Here is a 26,275-nt window from a genome sequence, read left to right on the forward strand (position 1 = left end):
CCCAAGTTCTCGGTAGATAATTCCGGCGAATACCGACGGTACCAACATTCTGACTTTGTGGAAAACAAAACAAAAAGACAAAAACACTGCTACTATAGGGTCGGGTAATTTCGATAGCAGGTCAGGTGCGTGAGGCTCTAATAAGAATATCTTAGCTTTTCGGTCCCGCCTAGAATTTTGCCGTTGGCGTGATTCTTCAATGGCGTGACAACAGCACGGATCTTGTGATCGGCACGTCCGTGAGCTCAGTCTCTAAAATACGTAGTAGTATAGGGCCGCAGTGTCAAAATGTGGCTTCGTTGCATTTTGCGAAGACGCACAGTGCTCAGCATGACTCGACCTTCATTCAATTTTTTTTTGTATTGATAAAGAACTTCAACCATATCTATAACGTTCTTATCGACACAAATCTTTCCCACCTTTCTATTACAAAACCCCACAGCCGTTTAAATTGCAGCGGGCTGCACCACCATGTTCCCGCCATCGGGGTGCAATATCTGGTTGTTGTAAAAGACTCCTCCCTTGCCAGCAAGGAACAGGATGGTAGCGGCCATGTCCTGATCGTTGCCCGGTCGGCCGGCCGGGTTCGAACTCGCTTCCAGTCGGTTCTTGTTCTTCTCGTCCGACTTGCCCGCCGTCATTTCGCTCGGGAATATGCCCGGGGCGACCTGGTTAACCCTGATCTTGGTCTTGATCAGCAGCGTGGACAGCACGCGCGTGAGGTGCACGGCGGCGGCTTTGGACGTCGCGTACGCCGGCTGGCCCATTGAGCTGCCCTTCATCAGCCCGCTGATGGAGGACACGTTGACAATCTGTGACGAGTAGCCCGGCGTCTCGGCTCGGGCCTTGCCCAGGAGCGGGATGAAGGCCGCCGACATGAAATAGTGCGCCGTGACGTTGGTCTTGAACGTCTCGTCCCACGCCGCCGGGTCCGACTTGAGCAGGTGCTCCGACACGGCGTCGGCGGATGTGAAGTCGGGCTCGCCGGCGCTGCTAAACTTGGTGTTGTCGTCGCGCGCGATGCCGGCGTTGTTGACCAGGAGATGGATTCCTTTGGGCTCCTTTTCGCCGACCTCACGGGCCAGGCGCATGCACTCGTCCTTGGAGGTGATGTCGCCAGGTAGGGCGATGATCTGGCCCGGTCCGGTTGAGTACTCCTTTACCACGTTGTCCAGGGTCTCCTTGCGTCGGCCGGTGATGTATACCTTGGCGCCGTTGGACTGCAAGGCTTGTGCGATCATCAAGCCGATGCCGGTTCCACCACCCGTCACGACGGCGGTGACGTGGGAGACGTCAAATAGGACACTGCTCTTCAGGTCTTCGTTGCTGTGGAAAGATGTCATTTTGCGAGTTTGCGATGTGAGTGCTTTTGGGGTGTGGTTTATAATTCCGTGGCGAATGGGAGGGGTTGGCAAGGATGAGTGAAGTAGTCTCCTAGCAATTGACCCCAACTGGAATGTCGTGGCTCGGCGACAGAGCATGTTTAAATAAGGTTATGGGAACAAGATTATCTGCGTCTTCTCCAAAGATCTGATATCAGTTTATGCTACATCAACGCCATTATTATCAATTCGCTTCGGGATTGGTGCCTATGTATGACGGTCAAAGGATAGTTGCATAATTCCGGTGTAGCTGTCATTATGACGTCGTTTACTGCGCTGTAATGTTTCCCTGCTGCTAGCGAGTGTGGGGCTGGAGACTTCTATGATCCTTATACGAGTTGTTGCCCCCAACAGGCGGCGATTATACCAACAAGCTCCGTCAAAATGAGAGATATTCTTTGGAAGGCAAGAAAAAGAAACTTGGTATATGGTAGTAAGCTTCGGGAAAGCGGTCCCATTAATACTCAATCCCCTTGGATCCGAAGTTTAGACGATTGAGTGGCAGCCTGTAGCTTGGTGCCTACCTACCTACTTTACCAACGCTGTGCCTCACGCTTGCGTACATGGTGAAATTCGGCAGTACAGGTTTGCAGATCCCCCACCATCCTTGGGTTAGGAGCAATTCACAACCCAATGGCATGAGCGAAAAGGAAGCTTTGTTTCAACTTAAAAGAAGTGTTTCCCTACAACGTGGGGGCAGAGGGATGATCATTTATCAGGGTGCGCATTCCAGACTACTCCAAGCCAGGTACGCGGGAAGATCAGACAAGTTTTGTTGGCCAACATCATGATTTTCTTGCTCAAGGAATATTGTGATCGATCTCAATTCTCCGCAAACTTCCATCCTGTTGGTACTAGTTCCAGGCTGTGCACTGCATTATACTCAAGGCTTCTCCATTTTTGGAGGAGTGCTGTTATTTTTATCCCCACTCTACGCCATATCACGATAGAACTTCATTCACAACAAGCCAAGTCAGGTTCAAGACTCGAGTCAATATGGTATCTCATAGTTTACCCGGGGCAAAGGCTCGGAGGAGATCCCTCTGGATCAAGCGAATATAAAAGAAACCGAAGTATCTTATGCGTGGGAAATGGAGGGTTTGGTCGCAACATGCCCTGCTTGGATTTGGATATCACCAAAAGAAAAGCGACATCGCGAATAACATCACGGCAAAGATGAAGTTTACGTTCGTTACCAGCCTCCTGGCCACGGCCATAATCGCCTTTCCTCTCGAAGCCCGCCAAAACATTTCGACGGGTACGGGTAGCGGAAAGTTCCCGGCGGTAGGTTTTCCCTTCCTGAACTATGCGCAACTTCGAAAACCACTGGTAGACTCTGTTGGCGGTAGCGCAAAACAAACGATCGGCCAAGTCGGAACTTTGTTCTTCCACATAAGACTAACTCAAGTGGTTACTCTAAAGCACTACACCACCGACCACACTCTTACCAAACACACAATTTACATGCCCATTAAACCATCCCCTGACGTCAAGCTTCCCGTGGTCGTCTGGGGAAACGGCGCCTGCTTAGCAAACGGGCTCCGGTTCCAAGATTTCCTGACCGAGGTCGCATCCCATGGCTACATAGCCATCGCGTCGGGTGCGCCCAACGGCACCGGAGAAACCACTTCAAAATGGATGACTCACAGTATCGACTGGGTCGTCAAGCATGCCGGCAAGGGCAAGTACGCCACAGTAGATGCCAAAAGGATCGTTGCGGCTGGTCAGAGCTGCGGCGGCCTTGAGGCATACGACCAGAAAAACGATCCTCGAATCAGGGGGTTGGGCATCTTCAACTCCGGCCTGCGGAATAACACGAATGCCGTGGCAAATATCACCAAGCCCGTGTTTTACTTTATGGGTGGCCCGACCGATATTGCATATGCAAATGTAAGCTTTTTTTGGCTTGCATTGCTGCGTGCTGCGTGCTGCGTGCTGCCTAGCCCTAGGTCATACCCTAACCTCTTTTGCCCCCTTTCTTGCCACCTAACTTGAGTCTTGAGCATAGAAGATGCGGGAATCACAGGGGCGGATAGCGGAGTTTGGAGAAATGCAAAATAGAAACTAACATTTTATAAATCAGGGCGAGTGCGACTATAAAAACTTGCCGGCAGGGACGCCCAAATGGATAGGCAACCAGCCTTTCGGACACACTGGCACCTACCGTCAGCCTTATGGGGGCACATTTGGTGTCGCCGCCGTCAAATGGCTAGACTGGGTGCTCAAGGGTAATGCGACCGCGGCTAACTTCTTCAAGGGAGATGGAGCGGTGGCTGCAGGGTGGACAGTTGAATCCAAGAACTTGGATAAGATTCCCGTTGCTGCGGCCCCCTAGGTAGGGCTTAAGCATGTGACAGTTGTGGTATCCATGTATTCGAGGTTGAAAGGGGCTGGTGATCACGAGTAACTGCTGCGGGAGCCGAGCAAAAGGAAATAAAATAAAATAAATAAACGGCAAATTGCCACTTGGTAACAAATGGAGCCCTTGGTCAAACCTAGACAAATTCGGCACTACTTTACTTGTCCTCTTGGTTGACACATCCCAAACTCATGGGTTTGTTTTCGCGTTGGTAACATTTTGCAAGACACATCTAAGACCTCACAACATGAGATCTTTAGTGAGCTTTTCCATATTTCTGGGCGGTGCCTGGCTGGCCACCGCCGAGACAATTGAGAAAACCTGCGGCCGGAGCGAAGGTATAATTCGCTATTCTCACGAGCGGCACATCGCCGGGTTCGGCTCTCTGCCTGCCGACTTTCGCGACAAGTACTTCGACACTGCCAGCATAGGCTCGGCCATCCAGATCACCAACTGGGCGAGGCCGGCTTGGAACGACACCAACAACACCCCCTACACCGGCATACTATGGGGCCTCAGCGACCGCGGCTGGAACAACGAGGGCACCGTCAACTACCAGCCGCGCGTCCACCGCTTCAGCCTTACCTTGGCCCCTAGCCACCCAGTTCCGCGAGAGAGGATCACGCTTGCATACCTCGACACCATCCTCCTCCGGGATCCCGAGGGAAACCCGACCACGGGCTTAGACCCGGACGACTTCGGCGGTATCGAATTCCCCCACTTCCCCCTTCTCCCCTCCGCCACGTACCTCGGCGACGGCTGGGGCGGCGGGGACCAGAACCAAATCACGACGCGCGTCGCCATCGACCCGGAGTCGCTGCACGTGGACGAGGCCGCAGGCCTCCTGACCATCGGGGACGAGTACGGGCCCATGATCTACACCTTTTCCATGTCCGGGAGGATGATATCCGCCACGGCGCCACCGGGAGCGTTCCTGCCGTACCGCGGGTCCAACGCCACGCAAATGGAGCCGAGCTTCTCATCCGACGACCCGCGCATCGGCGACCCGGGCCGGTGGCCCATCACGTCTGAGCCGGCGTCGGGCAGGCCCAACAACCGCGGCTTCGAGGCGCTGGCCGTCAGCCCCTCGGGCGGCGAGATGTTTGCCCTGATGCAGGCGCCGCTGATGCAGGAGGGCATGTACCAGCCCGACCAGTACCGCACCGCACGCCTGCTGTACTACAAGCGCGTGGCCAAGCCCGGCGGCGAGCTCGCCCACACCCTCGAGGCCGAGTACCTGGTGCCGATGCCGCGGTGGAGCAAGTCGGAAAAGGTCGAGACGCTGCCGACGTACACGGACATGATCTGGCTGTCGAGGTGGCAGGTGCTGGTGCTGGCGCGGTCGATGGGCCAGGGACGCGGGGGCGCCTTGGGCGCGCACAGCACGTACCGGCAGGTGGACGTGGTCGACCTGCGGACGGCGGAGAACGTGCTGGGGTCCAAGGACGCGCGGTACGAGAAGACGTTGGACCCCGAGGACGGAGCACCCAACGCGTGGGCGAGGATCAAGCCGGCGCTGCACTGCGGGTTCCTCGACATCAACGACGGCATTGACCTGTACGAGTACGGCCTGCACAGCTCCGGCGAGGACGACGCCGACCTGATGAGCGAGAAGTGGGAAGGCATCACGCTCGCCAACACGGGGACGCCGAGGGAGTGGTTCCTGTTTGCGGCGTCGGATAACGACTATGCGACGCAGAACGGTGAGTCTTGTCGTCGTCGTCGTCGTCGATCCTTGTTCGCGCTTGTTGTGTTTATGGCTGCGCTGCTTTTTCGTTCTGATGGCTGACCCATTGTGAAATAACAGGCTTTGTCAAAGGCGGCTTAGTCACATATCAAGACCCAAGGAAGATCTCCGTCGATACTCATATTCTGGCCTTTAGGGTGCGTCTGCCTTTGGGAATGCCATATTGAGGCCGTCTCTGGAATTTGGCCGGTTGATGAGTGGAAGTGCCAATATTGGCGACTACAAGAGCAATCAATAACTCTTGTACCGCTGGAGGACTTGGAGTGAAAAGACTGCGCACAAGACGGATATGAAAAAAAAAAAAACAGAGGCAGTATATATGCGATTTCATCGCTTGCTCGAGGATAATACGAGTAATCCTCACAAAACTATACCCAGTAAAAACTCCAATGCTATGCCATAAAATTTCAATTCCATCAAATCCAAACATCATTCAACGCCCTGTTCGACTCTAGATACGAATGGATTTGATCATAGTTCTTGCAGACGTGCGTGGCATCCCAGCCGTCGCTGCCCTCCTCAGAACCCGGAAACGTAGTCTGCTCACCCTCGAGTGCCGTGTCGCCGCAGCACATAATGGTTTGACGGAGGTATTCAAAGCAGTGATTCACATGCCAGGGCGCCATGTCATCCATTTTAGAGTTGGAACCAGTATTGTTGGTAACCATGTTCGTGTATGTTGATGCAATTGCGTGCTGTTTTGGGTTTCGAGTCAGTTGTGATCAATCTAGGTATTTTATTCTACGCCTCGCTTCGATCTGGGAAAGCAAAAGAGTGGAGAAGATAAAACCCACCAGGCAGTGCAACTGATGCGTCACAGATGTCGTAAACACCGTTGTGTTTTTAAACCCAACCAGCCTGTGAGGAAGGTTGTTGTGCCTCTCCGGGTGGTCAATCTTGACGTAGCCCAGTCCTGTCGGCACCAAATCCAACCATTTCTGCTTCGTGGCCGGCGAGGAGAACTCGCTCGCGTTATCGGGGAAGTAGCTAAAGTCGGGCACGAATTTCTTGATCTGCTGCGAGATCTTGGGCGCAAACCCGGTGATGTCTCCGGTGCTCTCGAACTCGCAGTACCCGCTTCGTGCGATGCTTGATCTCCTCTCGAGCAGCAGGCCGATGATTGCAAAGAATAAAATGCCGTCAATCAGCCAACGCCAGGGGCCCACCGCATCCGAGATTCGTTGCACGCGCGAGCGGCGACGACGACGACTTTCGTTGTCATGCCAGTGTTGTTCCTCCTCATCCTCCTGGTGGCTCATCAGCGATTCGGTTGAGTCTTTGGGGTTGCGCCCTGAGCTTTCGTCTCGGAATTTTGGAATTGGTGCCATTTCTTTTCTATCGCTTTTTTTTCTTTCTTTCTATTTGCTTTTCTCGTCGTCTGTTTTGTCACAACCCTCGACTTGCGAGGTTTAGATGTTTTAAAGTGAACTGGATGTTGTGAATGCAAAGTTCGTACCTAAGGGTTCATCTCTTCCATGATCACAACCGAAAGAGAACATGGGGTACAGATGATTGTGTGAAATACTTTGTAACTCTCCCTAAGGACTGCCGTGGCCTTTTAAGTAATTTTGTAAATGCTTGTCGTTGACTTGACACACTGTGGCGGCGGCAGAAACGTCTCACTCATGCTAGAAATAGTCTAGTTCTAGAAATAAAGTATCATCAAGAGGGACGGGCGAATCGGTCGATTTTCGCTACACTACTGCCCCTGAATCAATGTGCACAGATGTGGATAGGTACTTGAACTTACCCTGTAAACACACATGAATTGTGAAGCCCCGTTTCGTACCTCACATCCTTCCCGAAACCAGACTATATTAAGAGTACTTGAATTTACCCTGTAATCACAAAGGTGGGGGACAGAAAAACCGAAACACCAAAGTGTTTAAGCAGGACGCCACCTTAAATATCAAGAGTAAGAATAGAACAGAAGTATAGGAGAGAAACAGGTCTTGGGAAAATGAGTTTTGGTTTTCCGATATAAATTATTTGTTGCATTAAAGGAAATATATGAGGTTGAAGGTACGGAGTTGAAGCCAAAATACTTGCACTTTTGGTGTTGTTGTCCCCACTTGCTCGGATACGGCAGATTGACGGGTTACTCAAAGACTGTTCTCTGTGGGCCCCCCTGGACATTACGCGGTAGCTGCGTTCATCGGGGAAACCCCGACTTGGGAAACATCTGGTAGAGATACCTTGAGTACGAACCTACCGACAACCTGTGATTAACGTTGATCTTCGAAGCTGTCATGAAATACTTGAGAGTAACAAACAATATAATGCATGTTATTGATCAAGGGTATCATTCAAACTTCCCAAAACGTTCGATTATGATATTGAAATAACATCCTCTCCAGGATACGGGTATAAGGAACAAAACCTGATGCGGACGACACCTGAATCGGCGCAATCCCACCAGAATGCGACATGAGCTACAAATATTTTTTTTTCCCCCATTCCCCTGTCACACTTTTCTCTCTTTCAAAACACGTTGCCCTTTTGTCCCCTCTCGGCATCAATCTTCCTAACGTCAATGTCATCCCAGAACCAAACGGCGACAATGACAAAGGGGGTGAAGCAGCAACCGGCAATGACCATCATGTGCTGCATGTCACCGTAGGCGGCGTTGATGGCGTCCCTGACGGCACCCGTGGCGGCCTGCTGGACTGTAATGTCGCCAAAGATGGTCCAGGCTTCCGCCTTGGCATCCTCGGGCAGCAGCTCCATCAGCTTGTAGGGCAGCAGGTTGTTCCAGATGCCGCCGGCGATGGCCTGGCCGATGGCGGCACCGACGGAGCCAAAGAGGCCGTGGAGCGCAAGTCCGGGCGCCACCTCGTTGTGCTTGACCGTCGCCATGACCGCCATCTGACTGCAGAGCGCAAACACGCCCGAGGCCAAACCCACCAGCACCTGCAGCACGATCAGGACGGCGATGGAGGTGTCGGGCGTCCGGAACCGGACCAGGAGCGCGGTGCCCAGGATCATGAAGGGGACGCCGGCCATGGCAACCCACTTGACCTTGCCGGTCGCGCGGATGAGGAAGCCGATGAAGACGCCAAGGATGGCCGACGACAGGGAAAGCGAGTTGATGGTGTAGCTGGCGTCGACGACGGACAGCGAGTGTGCCACCTGCAGGTACGAGTAGTAGTACGTGTCCCAGCAGAAGATGCTGGCGAACATCAGACCGTAGGTGAAGCAGGCTCCCAGGATGGTCTTGTTGGTCAGGTATATCCAGGGGAAGAACTGGACAGGCGCGTACTTCTTCTCCCAGACGAAGAAGACGGCCAACAGGACAGGGCCCAGGACGAACATGGAGATGAGTCCACCGTTGGCCCAGCCACCCTGGACGTAGTTGACGAGCGAGAAAGGAAGCAGAAGCAAGGAGGCACCGACGGTGATGAGGAACAGACCAACGACATCCAGCTCAACAACGTAGTACTTGACCGACTCGGTAAAGGTGCGGCCCGACTTTTCCCGCACCAGCCCGACCGTTTTTGCCTTGCGCTCGTTCAAGAGGAAGACGCCGATTATGGGAGCGGTGGTACCGATCATGATGATGGCAAAGGCTCCAAAGGCCCAGCGGAAGTTCACCTCCTTGAGGAAGCGGTCGGCTACTATAGGTCCGGTGAAATAGCTGATGATCAAGGGCGAGGTGTTGAAGCCGAAGATGATCATCCTGTTCCTGAGAGTTGTCATGTCGGCCACGGTCACGTTGATGATGAGCAGCAGTCCGATGTGACCAACCCAGTACATGACCTGTGCGGCGGCATATGTTTCGACGTTCTGACACACAGCCTTCATGATCATACCGATGGTGATGAGGAAGACCATACCCGCCAGACCCTCCATGCGACCCCAGATGTTGATCATCTTGGCGATTGTGAGAGTGATGACGCCGCCGAGGATAGTTGAGACGATTGATGTTGTAGAAATCAGTCCGTGTCGGCCGAATGCTGAGGTGACGTACGGCGAGAGGTTACCCTCGACGTTAGATAACATCGAGTCGACCAAGGAGACAACATAAAGACTGTTGGCATGCAATTCACATGTCAGCATGACTATACTCGACCTGCATAAGTCGGTTTGCCAGATGGTCTATGTAAACTTTTGAACTTACAGGCCAAAGGTTATCCAGAGCGTCTTGGTGGTCCAGACCTTGGTGATGGCCTCGGCCCTTGCCACACCCTCCTGCTTGAACTCGGAGCTTCCATCAGACTCGTTCTTCTGGTCTTCTTCGGCATTGATCTCGCTGCCGGCGTTTCTCTCGATATCGTCGGCGTTGACAGTCTCCTTGCCGACGGTATGGGCGACGCCTTGTTGAGCCGCAGTGGTGTCTGCGATTGGCATGCCCGACGGTGGTGCCGCAGGGGGGATAGTAATTGGGGCCATGACAGCAAGCCTTTTGATTCGATTTGACTCGAATCGAACCCGTCTTGCGTTATGGGTTGGGCAGGGGGACAAGGAGTATATATACAATATCCTGCAAGGACGGACGAATCACCGACTACTTGGAGACGATGGGAAAAAGAAAGAAGCAAAGAAGTCAGACTTGAACGGAACAGATCGACAGGACCACGGCATACATATATACAGCTACATTGCTAACCTGGTTATGCACACCAAGTATGACCACCACAAATAAAGAGAGCGGGGACCTGAGGAACCACATGCAAAATGTAACCGAAAATCTCAACCCAGTGGGTAGCAAGGTAGGTAGTGTGCAGGCGAGGCAAATCAGCCAAGCAGAGCAAGAAAAAAAATTCAACCAGAAGCTATTCGTTTTTTTTTTCTGGTAATGTTTCCGGGCATTAACGGAACCAGGCCCCCATCAAACGATCCTCTCAGCTTCTACTTCTCAGCAACCGAGCTCCGCTCCGAACCAGTTTTCCCACCATCTCCAGGGCCGAATGAAGCTCAGGTCCGGTTATAGGTCCACCGTGAGAGCCCATAATCTACTGCCATTGGCCCGAGATGTTGTCAGATCCCCCACCTCGACGAGCCGATGTCGCCTCCTGAATCAAATCAGATGATCTGATAACGATTGATAAATTCTCAATGACAAGGATCATCGACAGGGGTCTTTTTGGGATGCCCACACCATCCTGCACTGTCAAGCTTTTTTTTTATGTGTTATTTCCTTCTCGGTGAAAAAAATTTGCGCTCTCGTATCCTCTGCTTTCTATGCTCTCTTTGGTAGTATAGCCGAGGTAACCTGGTACTCCTGTACTCCTCTATGTCCTCAGCATGTCTGTCTATTGACCTAGGGTAAGATCCGTTGCTTTCCGACCTTTTACCAGCCTTTGTGGAGATTCAGTCCATCTCTCACCTCCCAACGACCACACACTCCATGGACCAGTCCAGCCCTGCCCTGCCAAGCCGTCATCCCAACATAGAGAAAAAGAAAAAAAACAACGCATACTACTTATGGTTCAAGCAAGCGGCCGTTCAATGCTACCTACCCACTCCACCCACTTTCCGTTCTTGATGAAGTGTTAACCCACCAAATCCACTCGGGGAGCTGCGATCTGCAAACTTTTCCGGTACACCTTTTTTTATCATCGCCGGTCCAAGGTCTACAAAAAAAAAAGTCATAGACGCGTCACTTATGGCGGAACCCTTTGAAGTATATTATTCATACTCTCCCTCAGACCCAAAGTTATTCAAGGGATCAGGTGCTGATTGGAAGGAAATAAAGAAAGAGCCTGCAGTTGTGGTTGCGTCAACGGTGCAACGACTGACCTGTTGTCTCGCCGAAGTCGGGATCGCACAGTTGGATTGTCATTTCGGCGGCTCCTAGGACTTTTAATGCTGCGGGATGTTCTCCAGTTTGCATGGTCGAGCCCATTTTGTTGGTAACATCACGATCCATCGTGGGACAAATGGAAGTTTCCGCAACGTCAATGAGCATATGGCGAGAGGGATGTGCTTTACAAGGTGCGGACTTGGTCAATACTTGCTCCGTTCTGTGAGCCATCATGATCTTGAGGCACTCCTTCACAGCGCAGTCTTGAGAGCAACCGGACTTGAGAGGAACCGGAATCCGGACTTCTCTACTGGATCAAGCCCTTGGCAATTTCGATTGACATTTATTTTCTTCGAGACTTTGGTGGCATCCAGATCCCCCATGCGCATCCATAAACTGCTTGACTGACGCCGGACCGCCACGAGGGAAATGGGACTGCGCATTACCATCGGGGTATTCCACCGAGATGACTCCCCGTAGCTCATATCCACTTGCGTCCCTGCCAAGCCATTTCCATCTGCAACCACTACAGCTTTAATATTCTCAGGGCAGTGCTGCCACCCTGTCTGACCTTGTGTAGACCCAGACCCTCCGACGGAGTACTGCTGGGTAAAGGTTTGGCCGCATCCAGCGGCAGGGGGGTTTTCAGCCAATTGCCCCTTTCTTCCCTGCCGTTATGATCCCACATATAATCGCATGCACCCGCACGCAGCCAAGATCATCTGCTTTAATTTCTTGGGATGCGATCGTGAAGCCGCTGGGGAGATGGTACGGCAACAAATGTCTTGATAGCACCCACGATTCACGCCCATCAAAGCTATCACGCATTGTGACGACAACATCTTGCAACGGCTATGTTCGCTCAGATATCCATCGGACCTCATGTAGTGTCCATTCCTGGCTCAAATAGCAGCCTTTGTCTATGTTGGCGTTGCCACCGATTCATGCGTGCGTATAGCATCGCAAAAAGCCATAAAATTATGTCCGCCCAACCGGACTCTCTGCAGTGAGCTGCACCCCTGACTATCTATCCCAGGGGACACTATTAACTTGCCTAGGTAGCCACAACACAATGGGATAGGGGGCTCCTCGAAAAATCATCTACGATCTGCTCTCTTTTTGACGAGGCTCCTATCAAACGTCCACGTCCAGATACGGGCGATGGACCATTGTTTCCCGTCACACAGTTCCCGGCTCACCACCAAAAACATTACTCCAGATACAGGAGGCGGACGCACTGATACCATACTCGTTTCTGTATTAGCCGCCCACCGGTTTGCACAGTCGTTTTCCCCTTCTCCGGTCTAGGCTCCTGGAATGGTCGCTCGCCGCTATGATTGCCACAAGATCCGATGGCACACAATTTTGACGTTTGGCGTAACCGCATTCGCCGGCGACCCCTCGCGTCCGGCGAAAAAAAAAGAGAAAAAAAAAAGTTGCAGTCAAGCGACCAACCGGTGGCGCGCCATGGTTGCTCACTGGCTGCGACCGGATTGGCCGATGGTGCTTGATCGGGGAGGACGTGCAGCTTTTAGCGTCATCGGACGTCGTCAACGCCTGACGGAGTGCACCGAACCGGAAATATCAAAATGGCACAAAAATCAAACAGCGCCTGGGGTTAAAAATGCAGTCACGAATCCCCCTCGCGCCATAGTCAGCGATTTCATTATAAGTTTTTTTTTTTCTTCGGTTCAGCGACCTACCAAAAGTCGTTCTACCGGTCAAACGGTATACACTTGCTTTGTCTATCGCGTTGGCGTCTTTTTTCTGAGTCGGCTTCAGTACCCAGCATCAACCCATTTGAGCTTATTATATAAGCTGATCGCGCAATCTCCAACTGGTAGCCGCGGACGCATGTCTTTCCTTTCATCTTGATCCTGCTTCCAGCTTGATTCAAGTGGTTAATGCAATGTCGTACATTTTGTTGGGGGGGGGGGGGGGGATAGTGATGACCCCCCAAACAAAAAGTTTCCCATCTGTTGATGACATCACGGCTAGGCAGGCGAGGCACTTCTTTGCCGCTCGTCCGAAGTTTGGATTGTTGTTTCTTTTTCACGCAAGAGACAGCATTTCTTTTTGGGTTGGACGTTACGCCAAGCCCGGCATTCCCGTAAGCGATTTTGTCGCTCGTGCGCCATCTACTTGTGGCCATGAAAAGGCTGTGTTGTATACCGATTTGGGATGATGTCACGGGCCTTTTTGAGGCTTGGCACAGCCTCGTGGTGAAAAGAAAAGGATGAGGGTTGGGGAAGTATATCGACAAACTTGGCCAAGAAGCCATGTTCCAGCATTTTTTGATGCACAGACGTGTGACTGATTCGATGTGGGTGAGGTGTTTTGTTTGAGAGATCAACAAAGGAAGGGGATCCTCGAAAAGTCTAGAACGCATCAGTCAAGTCAAAACAATGAGAGGAGCACATACTCCAGTTGGCTGTCAGGTTGATGCGGGGTTGGGGGTGACCAACAAAGGGACGAAAATGAGCCCCTGGACGCAAACCCTCGTCACCATTGGGAAAAAGATGTTGGGACGAAAGCCGAACGAATATGTAAGAAAAACCAACCCGCTAAAACGGACAAACTGCAGCAAACTGCAGCAAACCGTCAATATATCGTCTCTTCCAATCCAAGAGACCCTGCTTGTCTATGGCACGTGCAACAGAAAGCGGTTTTTTAGTCTTTGAAGCATCTCATATTCGAGACTAAATTCTAGTCATGCTGGGGAAATAGGCGCGCGCCCACAGTCTCGTGTGTGGCGGCTGAAACCTTCCCCGACAGGCAAACAGTGCACAGTGCCTTCCTGCGCCCGAAGAAATAAATGGCCAGAGTGTAAAAAACAAGGTATGCTCATGAACAAAAACAGTGCGTCCAACCGCCCCATTATCACGCCGTCCCAAAAATCCAAAAGAGGAAAGAAATAAGAGCCCACTCAAAACCCCCATCCGATCGCCGGTTCGCCAAGCCAAGGTTTTGTCAGTATCATGTAGTGACCTATAGCTCGCCGAAGCAGGTCTCCATGATGATACCCGTGATCTGGTACGGGTCGGCGTTGGATGCCGGGCGACGGTCCTCGAAGTAACCGTAGCCCTTGGCGGCACATTCCCTGGGAATACGGATTGAAGCACCACGGTTGGCAACACCGTAGCTGAAGGTGTCGATGGCACCGGTCTCGTGCCTGCCGGTCAACCTCTTCTCGTTACCCTCACCGTAGACGGCAATGTGCTCCTGGTGGCGGCCCTCAAGCTTCTTGATGGCGGCCTCAATGTGCTTCATACCACCCTCGACACGCATCTCCTTTGTGCTGAAGTTGGAGTGCAGACCGGCACCGTTCCAGTCGCCGGGGATGGGCTTGGGGTCGAAGGAAACCTTGGCGCCGAACTCCTCAGCAACGCGGTGCAGGAGGAAGCGGGCGATCCAGAGGTGGTCACCCATCTCGATGCCGGTGCAGGGGCCGACCTGGAACTCCCACTGAGCGGGCATGACCTCGGCGTTGGTGCCAGAGATCTTGACGCCGGCGTACAGACAGCTCTTGTAGTGGGCCTCGACGATGTCACGCTGGACGACCTTGCCGGCACCGACACCGCAGTAGTATGGGCCTTGCGGGGCGGGGAAACCGTTCTGGGGCCAGCCGAAGGGACGGTCGTTAAGGTCAAGAAGGGTGTACTCCTGCTCCAGACCGAACCAGGGCTGGTGCTCGGCGTGTTTCTCCATCAATTTTGCGCACTCGTGGCGGTGGTTGAACTTGTTCGGGGTGCCATCGGCGTTGATGCATTCTGAAAGAACGAGGATGTTCTCGCCTCCACGGAAGGGGTCGGGGAAAACGGCGACGGGCTACATGTGGCCGACATGAGTTAGACGAGATTCTTGATCTAACTCGGATGTTTTGTAGAAAACATACCTTCAGGTAGACATCAGAGTTGTCGCCAGGGGCCTGGCCAGTCGATGAACCGTCAAAGTTCCATGTGGGGAGATCCTCGGGCTTGAAACCATCCTTCTTTGATTCTAATGTCTGTGGTGGGTGAAAAAATCACGTCAGCGAACTTTGCTCAGCTTGACTCAAAAATAGAAATTGGCCAACAGCTAAGACGCAAGGCGTAGCGGGCTGTGTCTTACCCTCGACTTTGACCTGACACCACCCTCACTGTCGATCCAGACGTACTCTGCGATGACTGCTCCCCTCTGGTCGAGCTTCAAGTACTTCTGAAGGTTCTCGACGTATGTGACGTTTGCTGTCGCCTGTTGGGAGAGATGAGTCTGTCAGCTTTGTGTTCACTAGTAGGTGGGGTTGCAATTGTGACTGTCGGCAAGTCGGCTTGCGAGAGTGGTTGTGCCCCGCCAAATCCAATTGCAAGTCTTGCGGGGCCAACGATGACTTTCTGCATGTGACGGACAGGAAGAGTGTCTGCAGAGTATTGGGGTAAGGTAGCTGTCACTGACCATCTTGGATTGTGTGTGTGGGTTTGTATGTGGTATGTGTGGTATGAATGCAGAGAGCAGATCTTGGATGGATTCGGTTCTGGCCGAGAGACTGAAGAAGTTTGGTATGCGGATATGAGAGGAGGGACTCTGAAGATATGCAAAAGAGAAGACTGGAACAAAGGAATCACCATGAACAAGAGTCAGAGATAAGGGATGACCATGACGCTTTTATCTGCGGCTGCGTTGGGTGAAGGACGAGTCCTTTGTGTGGGGTGGTCGAAGCCCAATTGGAGGGATCAGGCGGTGGTGGGTGGGGGTGGCCCCAACACTCCCCAGGCCCATTTCCAGGCGCGCGCTCTACGGCATCCCGTATCTAAAGTGGGCTTTGGGGGCGCGGCTGCAGGTGTCGCAAAGTACGAAAAAGCACAACCCCTCCCGTGCGCTGGATCCCTCAAAAAGTTAGCAGTTAGAACCAGCGGAGTTATCCTTGGACACGGCTGATTAGGACGGACTGGTTGCCGTGGAGCGCCCAACACAGCACGGCGAAGATCGGACCGGGGCAACCAAGGCTTTGGGGTATCGTGAATGATTTGAATTCGTATGAACCAAATCGATTTGTCGTGTTTCTTTTTCACACACCCCCGCGGGGACTGAAGAATGTGCCTTTTTTTTTTTTTTTTTTTTTTTTTTTTTTTTTTTTTTTTTTTTTTTTTTCTCTCCTCCATCCCAAGCTATCAATTGCTTGAGCCCGTCGAGACCTGTTTGTACTCTTCGGTTCTAATTTAGCCGATCCAAAAAAGACGGCTGCCTTTGTTTCTCTTCCTTTGTTGTGCTGTTTTGCCCTCACCGCTCGACCCTGAATTTGTCGGGATTCCCGTAAACTTAGTTGTACTACTTTTGATGAACGTGGCAGGCTGCACCTGTCAAGTACCCTCAACTAACTTGGCCAAAGTATCTATTCCTGGCACCCCAGTTGGCCACCTAAGACACTTTTCAATTACTATTACGAAATCCGTAAATCTTCGACTTGCTACTTGCTAAACCCAGCCCTGTTAGCGGCTCAATTGAGACCACAACAAAGCCAATTCTGATAGTGCATATGCTGAATGGCCTATTCTCTGCATCCAACCAGCCCCCCATCCGATCTCTCTCCATTTCTTCCGCGTGGCTCAGGTGGAAGCTTTGCTGATGAAAATGCACAAAAAAAAGTAAGCGTGTGAAGGAATGCCTTGGCAAGCCGTCAGTTACCTCCCGGAAACTCCACGCGAATGTATTAGCCGATCGCAGGTAGAACAATGCCAATCAAGCCAGTGAACGCTGAGGCATTTTCAAGCAAAGATACTAATCTGGTTGCCAGTACTACAATAGCATCAATTACGTCCCCAAAACTGGGTTAGAGGACCTTCCAGGGGTGGCGGCGGCATATGTCGAAACACAAAAGCGATATTTTCCAAACCCTCGGTGTGGGGGAACGCGCAAATCGATACTCTTCGGGGCCTTTTCTGGTCAGCCATTCACAGGGCAAACAAAATGTCAATAGAATCACTAAAAACCCCGCGGCTGCGAATGGTTGCCGTGTTTCGGCGCATATCATTGTGCTGATAGTGAACGGGATGCCTCCGCGACGACCTTCCATGTCCCTGTCACACCTACCACCTCCGATTCTCGCCGACAGGGTAGATTTTTATCACAAGCCATGCATTAGGAATTGACCACTTGTCGTGTCGCGTGCGCGAATCGGGGGGACCAGGGGACGTTGACGATGCCAAAAGGAGACCCAGACCCCCTTTTTTTTTAATGGAGTGGATGTCGAGACTTTGGTAGTCCAAATCCTTATCATCCTCTGCTGATTGGATACCCGCGTTTCTGTTATGCATTCGGTTGACTGACCACTGACCTGGTTTTTTCCCCTTTGACCAAGATTTCCATTTCCCCGCCTTTTTGCTCGGGATTATGTAAGTCATGCGATCCTTACAGTGAAATGTAGGCCCAGCATTTGAGTCTTGGCAGCTGACACGGGAGTGCTCCCAGTCACGTGCTTGACTACGCTGAGTGGAAGCTTTGATGGCACCGCCTCAAATGCTGCCTCAGCCCCCGTCAACCAGCCACAAAAACTTTGCATCTTGAGATCCACCCGAGGAACTCAGAAAGATGCTTGGGGTGCCGAGCTCCAACAGACAAGTTCCGACAGACAAGCTCCAACAGACAAGTTCCGACAGACAAGCTCCAACAGGCACCTGGTTGTGCGTTGCATTAGCATGGCTAGAGCTGAAATATGCTGGCTGAACGAGTTCATCCCAATTGAAACCATCGAACAGGCAATGATCACCCGCTGTATGTTTCTCAACAGCTCCAGCCTAGCAAACTTTGGCCACGCCAAAGTCATACCTGTTCAAGCTCTCAAAATTCAGTCGATTGGTAGGTATGTAGGTAGGCAGTCTGAGCCCTCTACATCCACCACCGACAGTCATTCGGTATTGCCCTTGTGTCAATCTCACGAGACCTGGACACCATGACTGCTAGAACCAGGCTCACCGACAAGATGCGAGGGCCTGAGGCTTTTATTCCTTTTCCTTCTCGTATTCAAGGTGGAGTACGTAATGGGTTTCGCTCAGGGTCTTTTGATGCGCCCCGCTGCCCACCGCTTTTTCGTCAAATGGAACGCCAACTACGAATATCGTGTTTTTTGCATGTATTAATTAACCATCAGCCCTATCCTCTCTGTTCGGAAGTTTTGCCGCGCGTCATTAATAATCCCCGGTGAACTAGTGTTCTCCGTTGGAGCTGGAAGTTCCAGATTCTTTCCGTTGCCGCTTGTTGCTTGTTCCCAGAAACTGCAAAACCACATCTGGTATCAGAATCATGTGGGCCATTCAACGCTTAGTAACTCCTCCCGAGCCGTCATGTTTTGGAGTATTCAGCTCTAGATTTGGTATGCTAGCAATACATTCCATTGGCTTGACCAAGTTGACCCTTTTCTTCCCCCTGAACTCCCACCATTCTGGTATTCCCAAAATCCCGTTTCCCTTCAGCATTTGTTGGTTGGGTGTCTAGAAGGGCTGGCTACACAGGCCTGGCCAGATTTACTTCGGCGCTATTAATCAGCGCGCTCAGCCCAGCCTATACATAGCAAGTCAGCTGGCGATGACTAGGCGAACCAGGCAAGTCGCAGGTTCAAGGATGACTTTAACGTTTTCGATCTGCTTGTAAAGCCTCGGTTTGCTGACATGCAATGCTCAAATGACGTTTCGAATGCTCGACGACGTGATTGGTAACAAGAGAGCAACAATGTATGCCAAGAGCTGAAAGCATCACCTCCCTCTTTGCTCTGTATCATATTGCATTTATGATGCTCGAATGAGCAACCACTTGATATATTTAGCCCACATATCGATTGGCTCATGTACTTGTGTCTTGACTGTTTCAGCTGCACTGAATGCCGTATGCTTCGCGATCTGCAAATACGGCAGAAGGCTAGACCCGGAATATTCAGAGCCATTCTTATTGGGAAATCGTGTTGTGGGTCTAGAAAATTTCTCGAACACTTCTCAACCACGGACCATACCCCTTTACAACCACTGTTATCCCTGGTTTTTTTTTTGGGGTTTTTTTTTTGGGTTTTTTTTTCTTCTCATTGTTAGCCCTTTCACTGTTATGATTGCTTGCTTAAAAAAATGCCATTATACCGGCGGGACAGTCGGCTTCGTGCTACCCAACAATAAAAAAACAAACCAAAACAGGTGGTGGGAATCCCAGAGTGAATCTGGCATCGAGATAGTATGGTGGTTTCGAGGTGGACATGAATAATCAATCATCCCTGCTGTCAGTACTTCTAGACAGGTTTAAGGCTTGACGGATAGCTAAATGGCTTCCGCGAGATGGGTTAGTGGGTCCTTATGTCCAACGTACCGAAACTCGCGGCCCGCGGGGCTTTCTATACGCGCTGTGGTAGGCGGGTTTACGCAAAAATGCTTCTTACTAAATTCGGCAACCAGCCGTTCGCCTAGATACGTAAACACTCCACTGCTAATCTTCCTATAGACTCCATACAATAGAGCCCCTGGCACCGGTTTTTGGGGTTCTGATCAACTGACTTTTGAGTCATTCCGATCTTCCACATTCCAAATTGATATCGAACAGCCCATTGCCCATTGCCTAACTCCGAGTGCTTGCGTTTTTTTGCAAGAATACTTCGAATCCTTTAAGTGGGGCTTCGTCGTTTCAGTGGTCTGTCTATAAGATAAAGACAGACTGTTTTTGTTACTATATATATGCCGGCAACCCAGTCTCAACATCGGGCGTCTTTTGGGGCGTCTCCATCATCCATAGCATTGGGAAGACATTTACAAGTGGCCATGCCTTTCCTCGTCGAAGAGAGCCAAAAGTCCCATGGCACAGTGCCCATCCCTGATGCCCAGGGTCCGATCCCGTTTCTTGGATCAGTCCCCCTCATAGACACAGAGTTACCATCACAGTCACTTCAGATTCTTGCCCGGCAATATGGCGAAATCTACCGGTTTCTGATTCCAGGCAGGCCATCACTTATACTTGTTTCGTCGTATGAGCTGGTGAACGAGCTCTGTGACGAGAAGCGGTTCAAGAAGAAGGTTGCAGCGGCCCTTCAGGGGCTTCGGGAATGCGTTCATGACGGTCTATTTACGGTGGGTATCTGGCTCCCTTAACATGCAAACTGCCGGTCTGATTCCCCAAATCACTAACCACCATCCATATGCTGGACTGCAGGCTCACAATGATGAGCCAAACTGGGGTATCGCACATCGCATTCTTATGCCAGCCTTTGGGCCAATGGCCATCAAGGGAATGTTTGACGAGATGCATGATGTAGCTTCACAAATGGTTCTCAAGTGGGCAAGACATGGGTCAACAACACCCATTATGGCATCTGACGACTTTACTCGTCTGACACTCGACACTATCGCCCTATGCTCGATGGGTTACCGTTTCAACTCTTTTTACCACGATAACATGCATGAGTTCATTGAGGCCATGACTTGCTGGCTGAAGGAAGCGGGCAACAAAACTCGCCGGCTCCTTCCGGATGTTTTCTACCGGACAATCGACAAAAAGTGGAACGATGACGCCGAGATCTTGAGAAGGACGGCTGATGAGGTGCTGAGGGCGCGCAAGGAGAATCCTTCGGGACGCAAGGACCTTCTTTCTGCCATGATGGAGGGGGTTGATCCCAAGACTGGCGGGAAACTTAGCGACAGCAGCATTACCGACAACCTCATCACGTTTTTGATTGCTGGCCACGAAACTACGTCCGGCCTACTATCATTTGCATTTTATCTCTTGCTCAAAAACCCAACAGCATACCGCAAGGCTCAGCAAGAAGTGGATGACCTCTGTGGCAGGGAGCCAATTACAGTCGAGCATCTGTCCAAGATGCCCTATATCACGGCTGTTAGTCACCTTTTATGCTTACCTGGCTTTTCCCATGACACTATATTGTAGCTGCATCGACTGACAAGACTTTATTCCAGGTTCTTCGTGAGACTCTTAGACTGCATTCAACCATTCCCGCGTTTGTTGTCGAAGCAATCGAGGATACTGTGATAGGGGGAAAATATGCCGTCCCCAAAGATCAAGCAATTTTTCTCATGCTCTTGGAATCACACCGTGACCCCAAGGTCTACGGCGACGATGCTGAGGAGTTTAAACCTGAGCGGATGCTTGATGAGCAATTTGAGCGTCGGAACTGCGAATTCCCCAATTGTTGGAAGCCCTTTGGTAATGGTATGAGGGGCTGCATCGGCCGCGCCTTTGCATGGCAAGAGGCTCTTCTCATCACCGCGATGCTGCTGCAGAACTTTAACTTTGTCATGCACGACCCGGCGTACCAGTTGAGCATCAAGGAGAACTTGACCATGAAGCCCGACAACTTTTACATGCGCGCCATTCTCCGACACAACATGTCACCAACGGAATTGGAGCGCTCCATCTCTGGCGTCGCACCTACCGGTAACAGAACACCCCCGCGAAACGCGACACGAACATCCAGCCCTGACCCAAAGGATGGAGGTGTTCCCATGAGCATTTACTACGGCTCCAACAGCGGCACTTGCGAGTCTCTTGCTCACAAGCTCGCCGCCGACGCGTCTGCCCAGGGCTTCAAAGCCGAGACGGTCGATGTGCTGGATGCCGCCAACCAAAAGCTGCCCGCCGGTAACAAGGGACCCGTGGTACTCATCACGGCATCCTATGAGGGACTTCCGCCCGACAACGCCAAGCATTTTGTCGAGTGGCTCGAGAACCTCAAGGGAGCTGAGGAGCTCGCCGACACAAGCTACGCCGTGTTTGGCTGCGGCCACCACGACTGGACAAAGACCTTTCACCGCATACCAAAGCTCGTCGACGAGAAGCTGGCCGAGCATGGCGCGGTAAGGCTAGCGCCTCTGGGTGTGTCGGACGCCGCCCAAGGCGACATGTTTGTCGACTTTGAGACTTGGGAGTTCGATACGCTGTGGCCCGCGCTGGCAGATAGGTACAAGACCGGGGCGGAGAAGAAGCAGGACGCCGCCGCGACGGACCTAACAGCTGCGCTGTCGCAGCTTAGCGTCGAGGTCTCGCACCCACGCGCCGCGGACCTCCGCCAGGATGTTGGCGAGGCCGTCGTCGTCGCCGCGCGCGACCTGACAGCCCCCGGCGCGCCCCCAAAGCGCCACATGGAGATCCGCCTGCCCAAGACGGGCGGGCGCGCTCACTATTCCGCCGGCGACTACCTCGCCGTCCTGCCCGTGAACCCAAAGTCGACGGTCGAGCGGGCGATGCGCCGGTTCGGCCTGGCTTGGGACGCCTACGTCACCATCCACTCGGGCGGGCGCACGACGCTCCCGACAGGGACGCCCGTGTCGGCGCGAGAAGTCCTCAGCTCGTACGTAGAGCTGACGCAACCGGCGACCAAGCGCGGCATCGCCGTGCTGGCCGAGGCCGTCAGCGACGCCGCCGCGGAGCAGGCCAAGTCGGCGCTGCTAGACCTGGCGGGCGAGTCGTACGCGGCCGAGGTCAGCGCCAAGCGCGTCAGCATACTGGACCTCTTGGAGCGGTTCCCGGCCTGCGCGGTGCCGTTCGGGACGTTCCTGGCGCTGCTGCCGCCGATGCGCGTGCGGCAGTACTCCATCTCGTCGTCGCCGCTGTGGAACGACGAGCACGCCACGCTGACGTACTCGGTCCTCTCGGCGCCCTCGCTCGCCGACCCGGCCAGGACGCACATCGGCGTCGCCAGCAGCTACCTGGCCGGCCTGGGCGAGGGCGACCACCTGCACGTGGCGCTGCGGCCCTCGCACGTCGCCTTTCGTCTGTCCCCGCCCGAGACGCCTGTGATTTGCGTCTGCGCCGGGTCTGGGATGGCGCCCTTTCGCGCTTTTGCCCAGGAGCGGGCGGCGCTGGTCGGGGCGGGCCGCAAGGTCGCGCCGCTGCTGTTGTTCTTTGGCTGTCGCGAGCCCGGCGTCGATGACCTGTACCGCGAGGAGCTGGAGGGCTGGGAGGTCAGGGGGGTGTTGTCGGTACGGCGGGCGTACAGTCGGAGGGCGGAGGAGAGCGAGGGGTGCAGATATGTCCAGGACCGGCTGCTGAAGGACCGGGCTGAGGTCAGGGGTCTGTGGAGCCAGGGCGCCAAGGTGTTTGTCTGCGGAAGCCGTGAGGTCGCTGAAGGGGTCAAGGAGGCCATGTTCAAGATTGTGGCTGAGAAGGAGGAGGGTACCAGCGAGGAGATTCAGGCTTGGTATGAGGGGGTGAGGAATGTGCGTTATGCTTCTGATGTCTTTGACTGAAGTTGTAACGATTGTTTCCTGCTTTTTGTACGAGATTGGTGGATGGACTTGTCTAGGATTGGCGTTTGGAGTTGAAGGATTAACGTATAGATATGGTAATCACTGCTCATCTGTTGAATATAATGGAGACAAATCACAAGATTTAATTTTCTAGTCAGCTCTTCACATGTCTTTTCTTTTCGTAGTCGTAGATAGTCTGTTGTTGCGTGGTAAGCCAAACTTCTTTTCGACATAATGCATTATTTCATCATTGCTAGTCCATGCAAATGTCTCGAATGCAGGCTCCCCAGTTCTCACAAGTTTCCCTAGCATTTCGCAACTGCATGTAACAAAAGCTCACGAGACAACTATATGTGTGGCGACATTACCATATATGGTCTGCAGCGTGAGCTTTTCATGATCATATGTCACGTAATCGTCAGTCATTCTGTCGTCCAAGCGAGCCCGGGGAACAACACAAAGAGCCATCATGGCAGTCATGATGAAGAGCTCACACATGGCGAGGCTGGTTCGAATAGTGAAGCAACATAGTTAGCAAGGCACATTAGCAGACGGAGTAAAAAAAGACATGTTTCAAACAGTCGCAGCCAAATCAAGGATTCGAAACTCACTTCTCTCCAATGCAAGCCCGGCTGCCTTTTCCAAATGTGATCAGAGACTTCTTCAACTCTTCGTTGTTTCCAATCACCTTTCCGTCGCTATCTCGCACCAACCACCGCTCGGGACGAAATACTGCCGGGTCTGGGAAGATTTCCGGGTCGTAATGACACGTTATAGTCGACATGGCGACGGTAAAGCCGCGGGGGATGATTAGAGGCTTCGCCACGTCTGCCGACTTGTCGCCGCCGCGGGGAATATACACCAGGTCCTCGAGGGGCGCGATGCGGCTCGACCGGGCGGCGATGGGTGGACTATGACGGAGTGCCTCGTGGATAAGGGCCCAGAGGTAGGGGCGCCGTTCAAGTTCGGTCCATTTGAGCTCGGTGGGGTCCAACCCGGCGAGGTCTGCTGCCAGGGCGGCCTTGACTTCGGGTCGCGCGAGGATATGGTATGTGATGATGGCTAGAGCTGCCTATATAGGGTGCCATGGGTAGTTCATGTCAGCTGTGGATTGCAGGTGTGCTTGATATACATTTCATCCATTCTTTGACCACACTTACAGATGTTGTCTCAGTTCCCGCCGTCAAGAGGACGGTCGCCTCACCACCAAGTCGAAACATGTCCATCTCGGCGCCTGGAACGACTTTTGACTTGCTGTCCATTCCTCCCCTCAAGAGGGTTGGAAACATGCGGTCGTTCTCTACATCATCCGCCGCAGACTTGAGCAATGCAGGAATGGTAACGTTGATGAGCTCGTTGACCGCTTTGACGTTGGCGTTGAAAAACCCAGCCAGCTTGGGCGTGACAATGGCCGCCCACCTAGCCCACGCGTTATGCTTGATCAGGTAGACCATGTCTGTCATCATCTCTGTCCATGTTGCCAAGTTTGGCGTCCAGGCCTCCTGCATCTCGACGAACCCGAGGGGCTTTCCCAGCGCGTGCAAAAAGACGACGTCGGCCGTGAAGCAGTTGAAAGCGTCCCTGACGTCGAACGACTTGCCGCGACGCTCCGAGAGGAGCATCTTGTCGACAAGTACCGAGGCCAGGCGGTGCACTTCTTCCTCGAATCGAAAGACCTGCGCGCGGCTGAAGAAACGACTCATTGGGGCGCGGCGGGCACGGTGAAGCCCTTGTGGTCCCGTCACGATGGTCGAGTACGGCAGCGCACCGGAGACTATTATGTTGCACATGTGCTGAGGCTTGTCACGGACCTGGTTCTGGTTGCCAAAGAGGGTGTTGGCAAAGTTTGGATCGTTGCAGTGCACCTCATCGTAGCTTATGCGAACGATTGGGCCTATCATTTGGGTTGTTAGGACGATTTGGTGTTAGTGGGTGTCGTTCTCAAGGTTATCAGGGGCGACGACATATGCGAGTCAATGTAATTGGGCACTGGTAGGTCTGGGGATTTGAAGAGAATAATCAAATGAATCATTGTTTACCGTATTGAGCGTGCATCTCTGCAATCTTGTTCATGTACCGTCCATCACGCAACCAGTCCCAGTATGCTTCATAGAGGCGGCCTACCCTGGCAATTTTGGGACCAGGAATGTGAGCGAGAGGGTGGAAGGGAGATATATGGTAGGCCCAGACAAGTAACTGGTAAAATACCAGAGTAGCAGCGATATAGGCCACGGCCATTGTCACTGTGGGGACTGCATCCCCCAAATGGATCAAGATGCCACCCATTTTGAGCTGTGCAGTCAAGCTGTATCTGTATATGTAAATGGCGATGAATTAATTGGCTTAAATCCCATGTAGGGACAATTGGGGCATTAGACAAAAAACGTGGAGTGCAGGTGAGGGGGCGGAAAACCGATTGGCTTATAAAGCCATTCTTCGCTCAGAGTTTAGAACCAAACTAGGATGAGACATTTCCCAGGCATCAAGTGAGGAGAGGGTAGCATTATTATATGCATGGCTGTGTTACCTGAAGCTTAGGGCCATGCGAGTAGATCGTCATATTTGCCCTTGAAAAGCAAGGATATTCTCCCCCTTAAGAAGTCACAACATGCACAAGTAAAGCTAGTATCCCCCCATGTATTTCAGCCTCGGACGGGCAAGTTCCATTTTTAGTAGGTGGGGTTCAATTGTGCAGTCTTGTCTGTCAGCATGAGGCACACTCAGCGATTGATCCATTATGAGGGAAGATAGAATATAGGTATCTCGCATATCTTGGTAATGCAGATAATATCAGATAGGAATATGTCGGCTCAGTAGTGTGCGTTGAGCATACCT

General features: G+C 52.4%; 10 protein-coding genes across 10 annotated transcripts; 5 read left to right on the forward strand and 5 right to left on the reverse strand.

Moving 5' to 3' along the window:
• Positions 1-446: 446 nt before the first annotated feature.
• PgNI_11235 (uncharacterized protein) lies at positions 447-1,343 on the reverse strand (the record flags this gene model as incomplete). Its single annotated transcript, XM_031131206.1, has 1 exon — positions 447-1,343. One exon carries the CDS (start codon positions 1,341-1,343, stop codon positions 447-449), a length of 897 nt encoding a protein of 298 aa, XP_030976753.1.
• A 1,215-nt stretch (positions 1,344-2,558) lies between these two features.
• PgNI_11236 (uncharacterized protein) lies at positions 2,559-3,717 on the forward strand (the record flags this gene model as incomplete). The annotated part of the gene is made up of 3 exons (XM_031131207.1): positions 2,559-2,666; positions 2,805-3,272; positions 3,466-3,717. The coding sequence occupies 3 exons, from the start codon at positions 2,559-2,561 to the stop codon at positions 3,715-3,717; spliced, it is 828 nt and encodes a 275-aa protein (XP_030976807.1).
• Positions 3,718-3,988: 271 nt separating this feature from the next.
• On the forward strand, positions 3,989-5,655 carry PgNI_11237 (uncharacterized protein; the record flags this gene model as incomplete). The annotated part of the gene is made up of 2 exons (XM_031131208.1): positions 3,989-5,444; positions 5,549-5,655. 2 exons carry the CDS (start codon positions 3,989-3,991, stop codon positions 5,653-5,655), a joined length of 1,563 nt encoding a protein of 520 aa, XP_030976718.1.
• Positions 5,656-5,820: 165 nt separating this feature from the next.
• On the reverse strand, positions 5,821-6,816 carry PgNI_11238 (uncharacterized protein; the record flags this gene model as incomplete). Its single annotated transcript, XM_031131209.1, has 2 exons — positions 5,821-6,183; positions 6,283-6,816. The coding sequence occupies 2 exons, from the start codon at positions 6,814-6,816 to the stop codon at positions 5,905-5,907; spliced, it is 813 nt and encodes a 270-aa protein (XP_030976806.1). The 3' UTR covers positions 5,821-5,904.
• Positions 6,817-7,800: 984 nt separating this feature from the next.
• PgNI_11239 (uncharacterized protein) lies at positions 7,801-10,087 on the reverse strand. Its single transcript, XM_031131210.1, has 2 exons — positions 9,606-10,087; positions 7,801-9,515 (listed from the first exon to the last, which is right to left on the reverse strand). The coding sequence occupies exons 1-2, from the start codon at positions 9,875-9,877 to the stop codon at positions 7,970-7,972; spliced, it is 1,818 nt and encodes a 605-aa protein (XP_030976704.1). The 5' UTR covers positions 9,878-10,087; the 3' UTR covers positions 7,801-7,969.
• An 841-nt stretch (positions 10,088-10,928) lies between these two features.
• PgNI_11240 (uncharacterized protein) lies at positions 10,929-11,567 on the forward strand (the record flags this gene model as incomplete). The annotated part of the gene is made up of 2 exons (XM_031131211.1): positions 10,929-11,111; positions 11,184-11,567. A coding segment is annotated over exon 2 (264 nt), but the record flags the coding sequence as incomplete, so codon positions are not given.
• A 369-nt stretch (positions 11,568-11,936) lies between these two features.
• Positions 11,937-13,058, forward strand: PgNI_11241 (uncharacterized protein; the record flags this gene model as incomplete). The annotated part of the gene is made up of 2 exons (XM_031131212.1): positions 11,937-12,237; positions 12,290-13,058. A coding segment is annotated over exon 2 (510 nt), but the record flags the coding sequence as incomplete, so codon positions are not given.
• An 809-nt stretch (positions 13,059-13,867) lies between these two features.
• PgNI_11242 (uncharacterized protein) lies at positions 13,868-15,878 on the reverse strand. Its single transcript, XM_031131213.1, has 4 exons — positions 15,666-15,878; positions 15,342-15,464; positions 15,127-15,237; positions 13,868-15,059 (listed from the first exon to the last, which is right to left on the reverse strand). The coding sequence occupies exons 1-4, from the start codon at positions 15,666-15,668 to the stop codon at positions 14,220-14,222; spliced, it is 1,077 nt and encodes a 358-aa protein (XP_030976991.1). The 5' UTR covers positions 15,669-15,878; the 3' UTR covers positions 13,868-14,219.
• Positions 15,879-19,918: 4,040 nt separating this feature from the next.
• On the forward strand, positions 19,919-23,440 carry PgNI_11243 (uncharacterized protein; the record flags this gene model as incomplete). Its single annotated transcript, XM_031131214.1, has 3 exons — positions 19,919-20,308; positions 20,391-21,071; positions 21,152-23,440. 3 exons carry the CDS (start codon positions 19,919-19,921, stop codon positions 23,438-23,440), a joined length of 3,360 nt encoding a protein of 1,119 aa, XP_030976990.1.
• Positions 23,441-23,568: 128 nt separating this feature from the next.
• PgNI_11244 (uncharacterized protein) lies at positions 23,569-25,872 on the reverse strand. Its single transcript, XM_031131215.1, has 4 exons — positions 25,480-25,872; positions 24,601-25,334; positions 24,052-24,512; positions 23,569-23,945 (listed from the first exon to the last, which is right to left on the reverse strand). The coding sequence occupies exons 1-4, from the start codon at positions 25,724-25,726 to the stop codon at positions 23,777-23,779; spliced, it is 1,611 nt and encodes a 536-aa protein (XP_030976996.1). The 5' UTR covers positions 25,727-25,872; the 3' UTR covers positions 23,569-23,776.
• Between the last annotated feature and the right edge of the window lie 403 nt (positions 25,873-26,275).

This window comes from Pyricularia grisea, chromosome VI (assembly GCF_004355905.1).
Source record: "Pyricularia grisea strain NI907 chromosome VI, whole genome shotgun sequence".
Classification (NCBI taxonomy): domain Eukaryota; kingdom Fungi; phylum Ascomycota; class Sordariomycetes; order Magnaporthales; family Pyriculariaceae; genus Pyricularia; species Pyricularia grisea.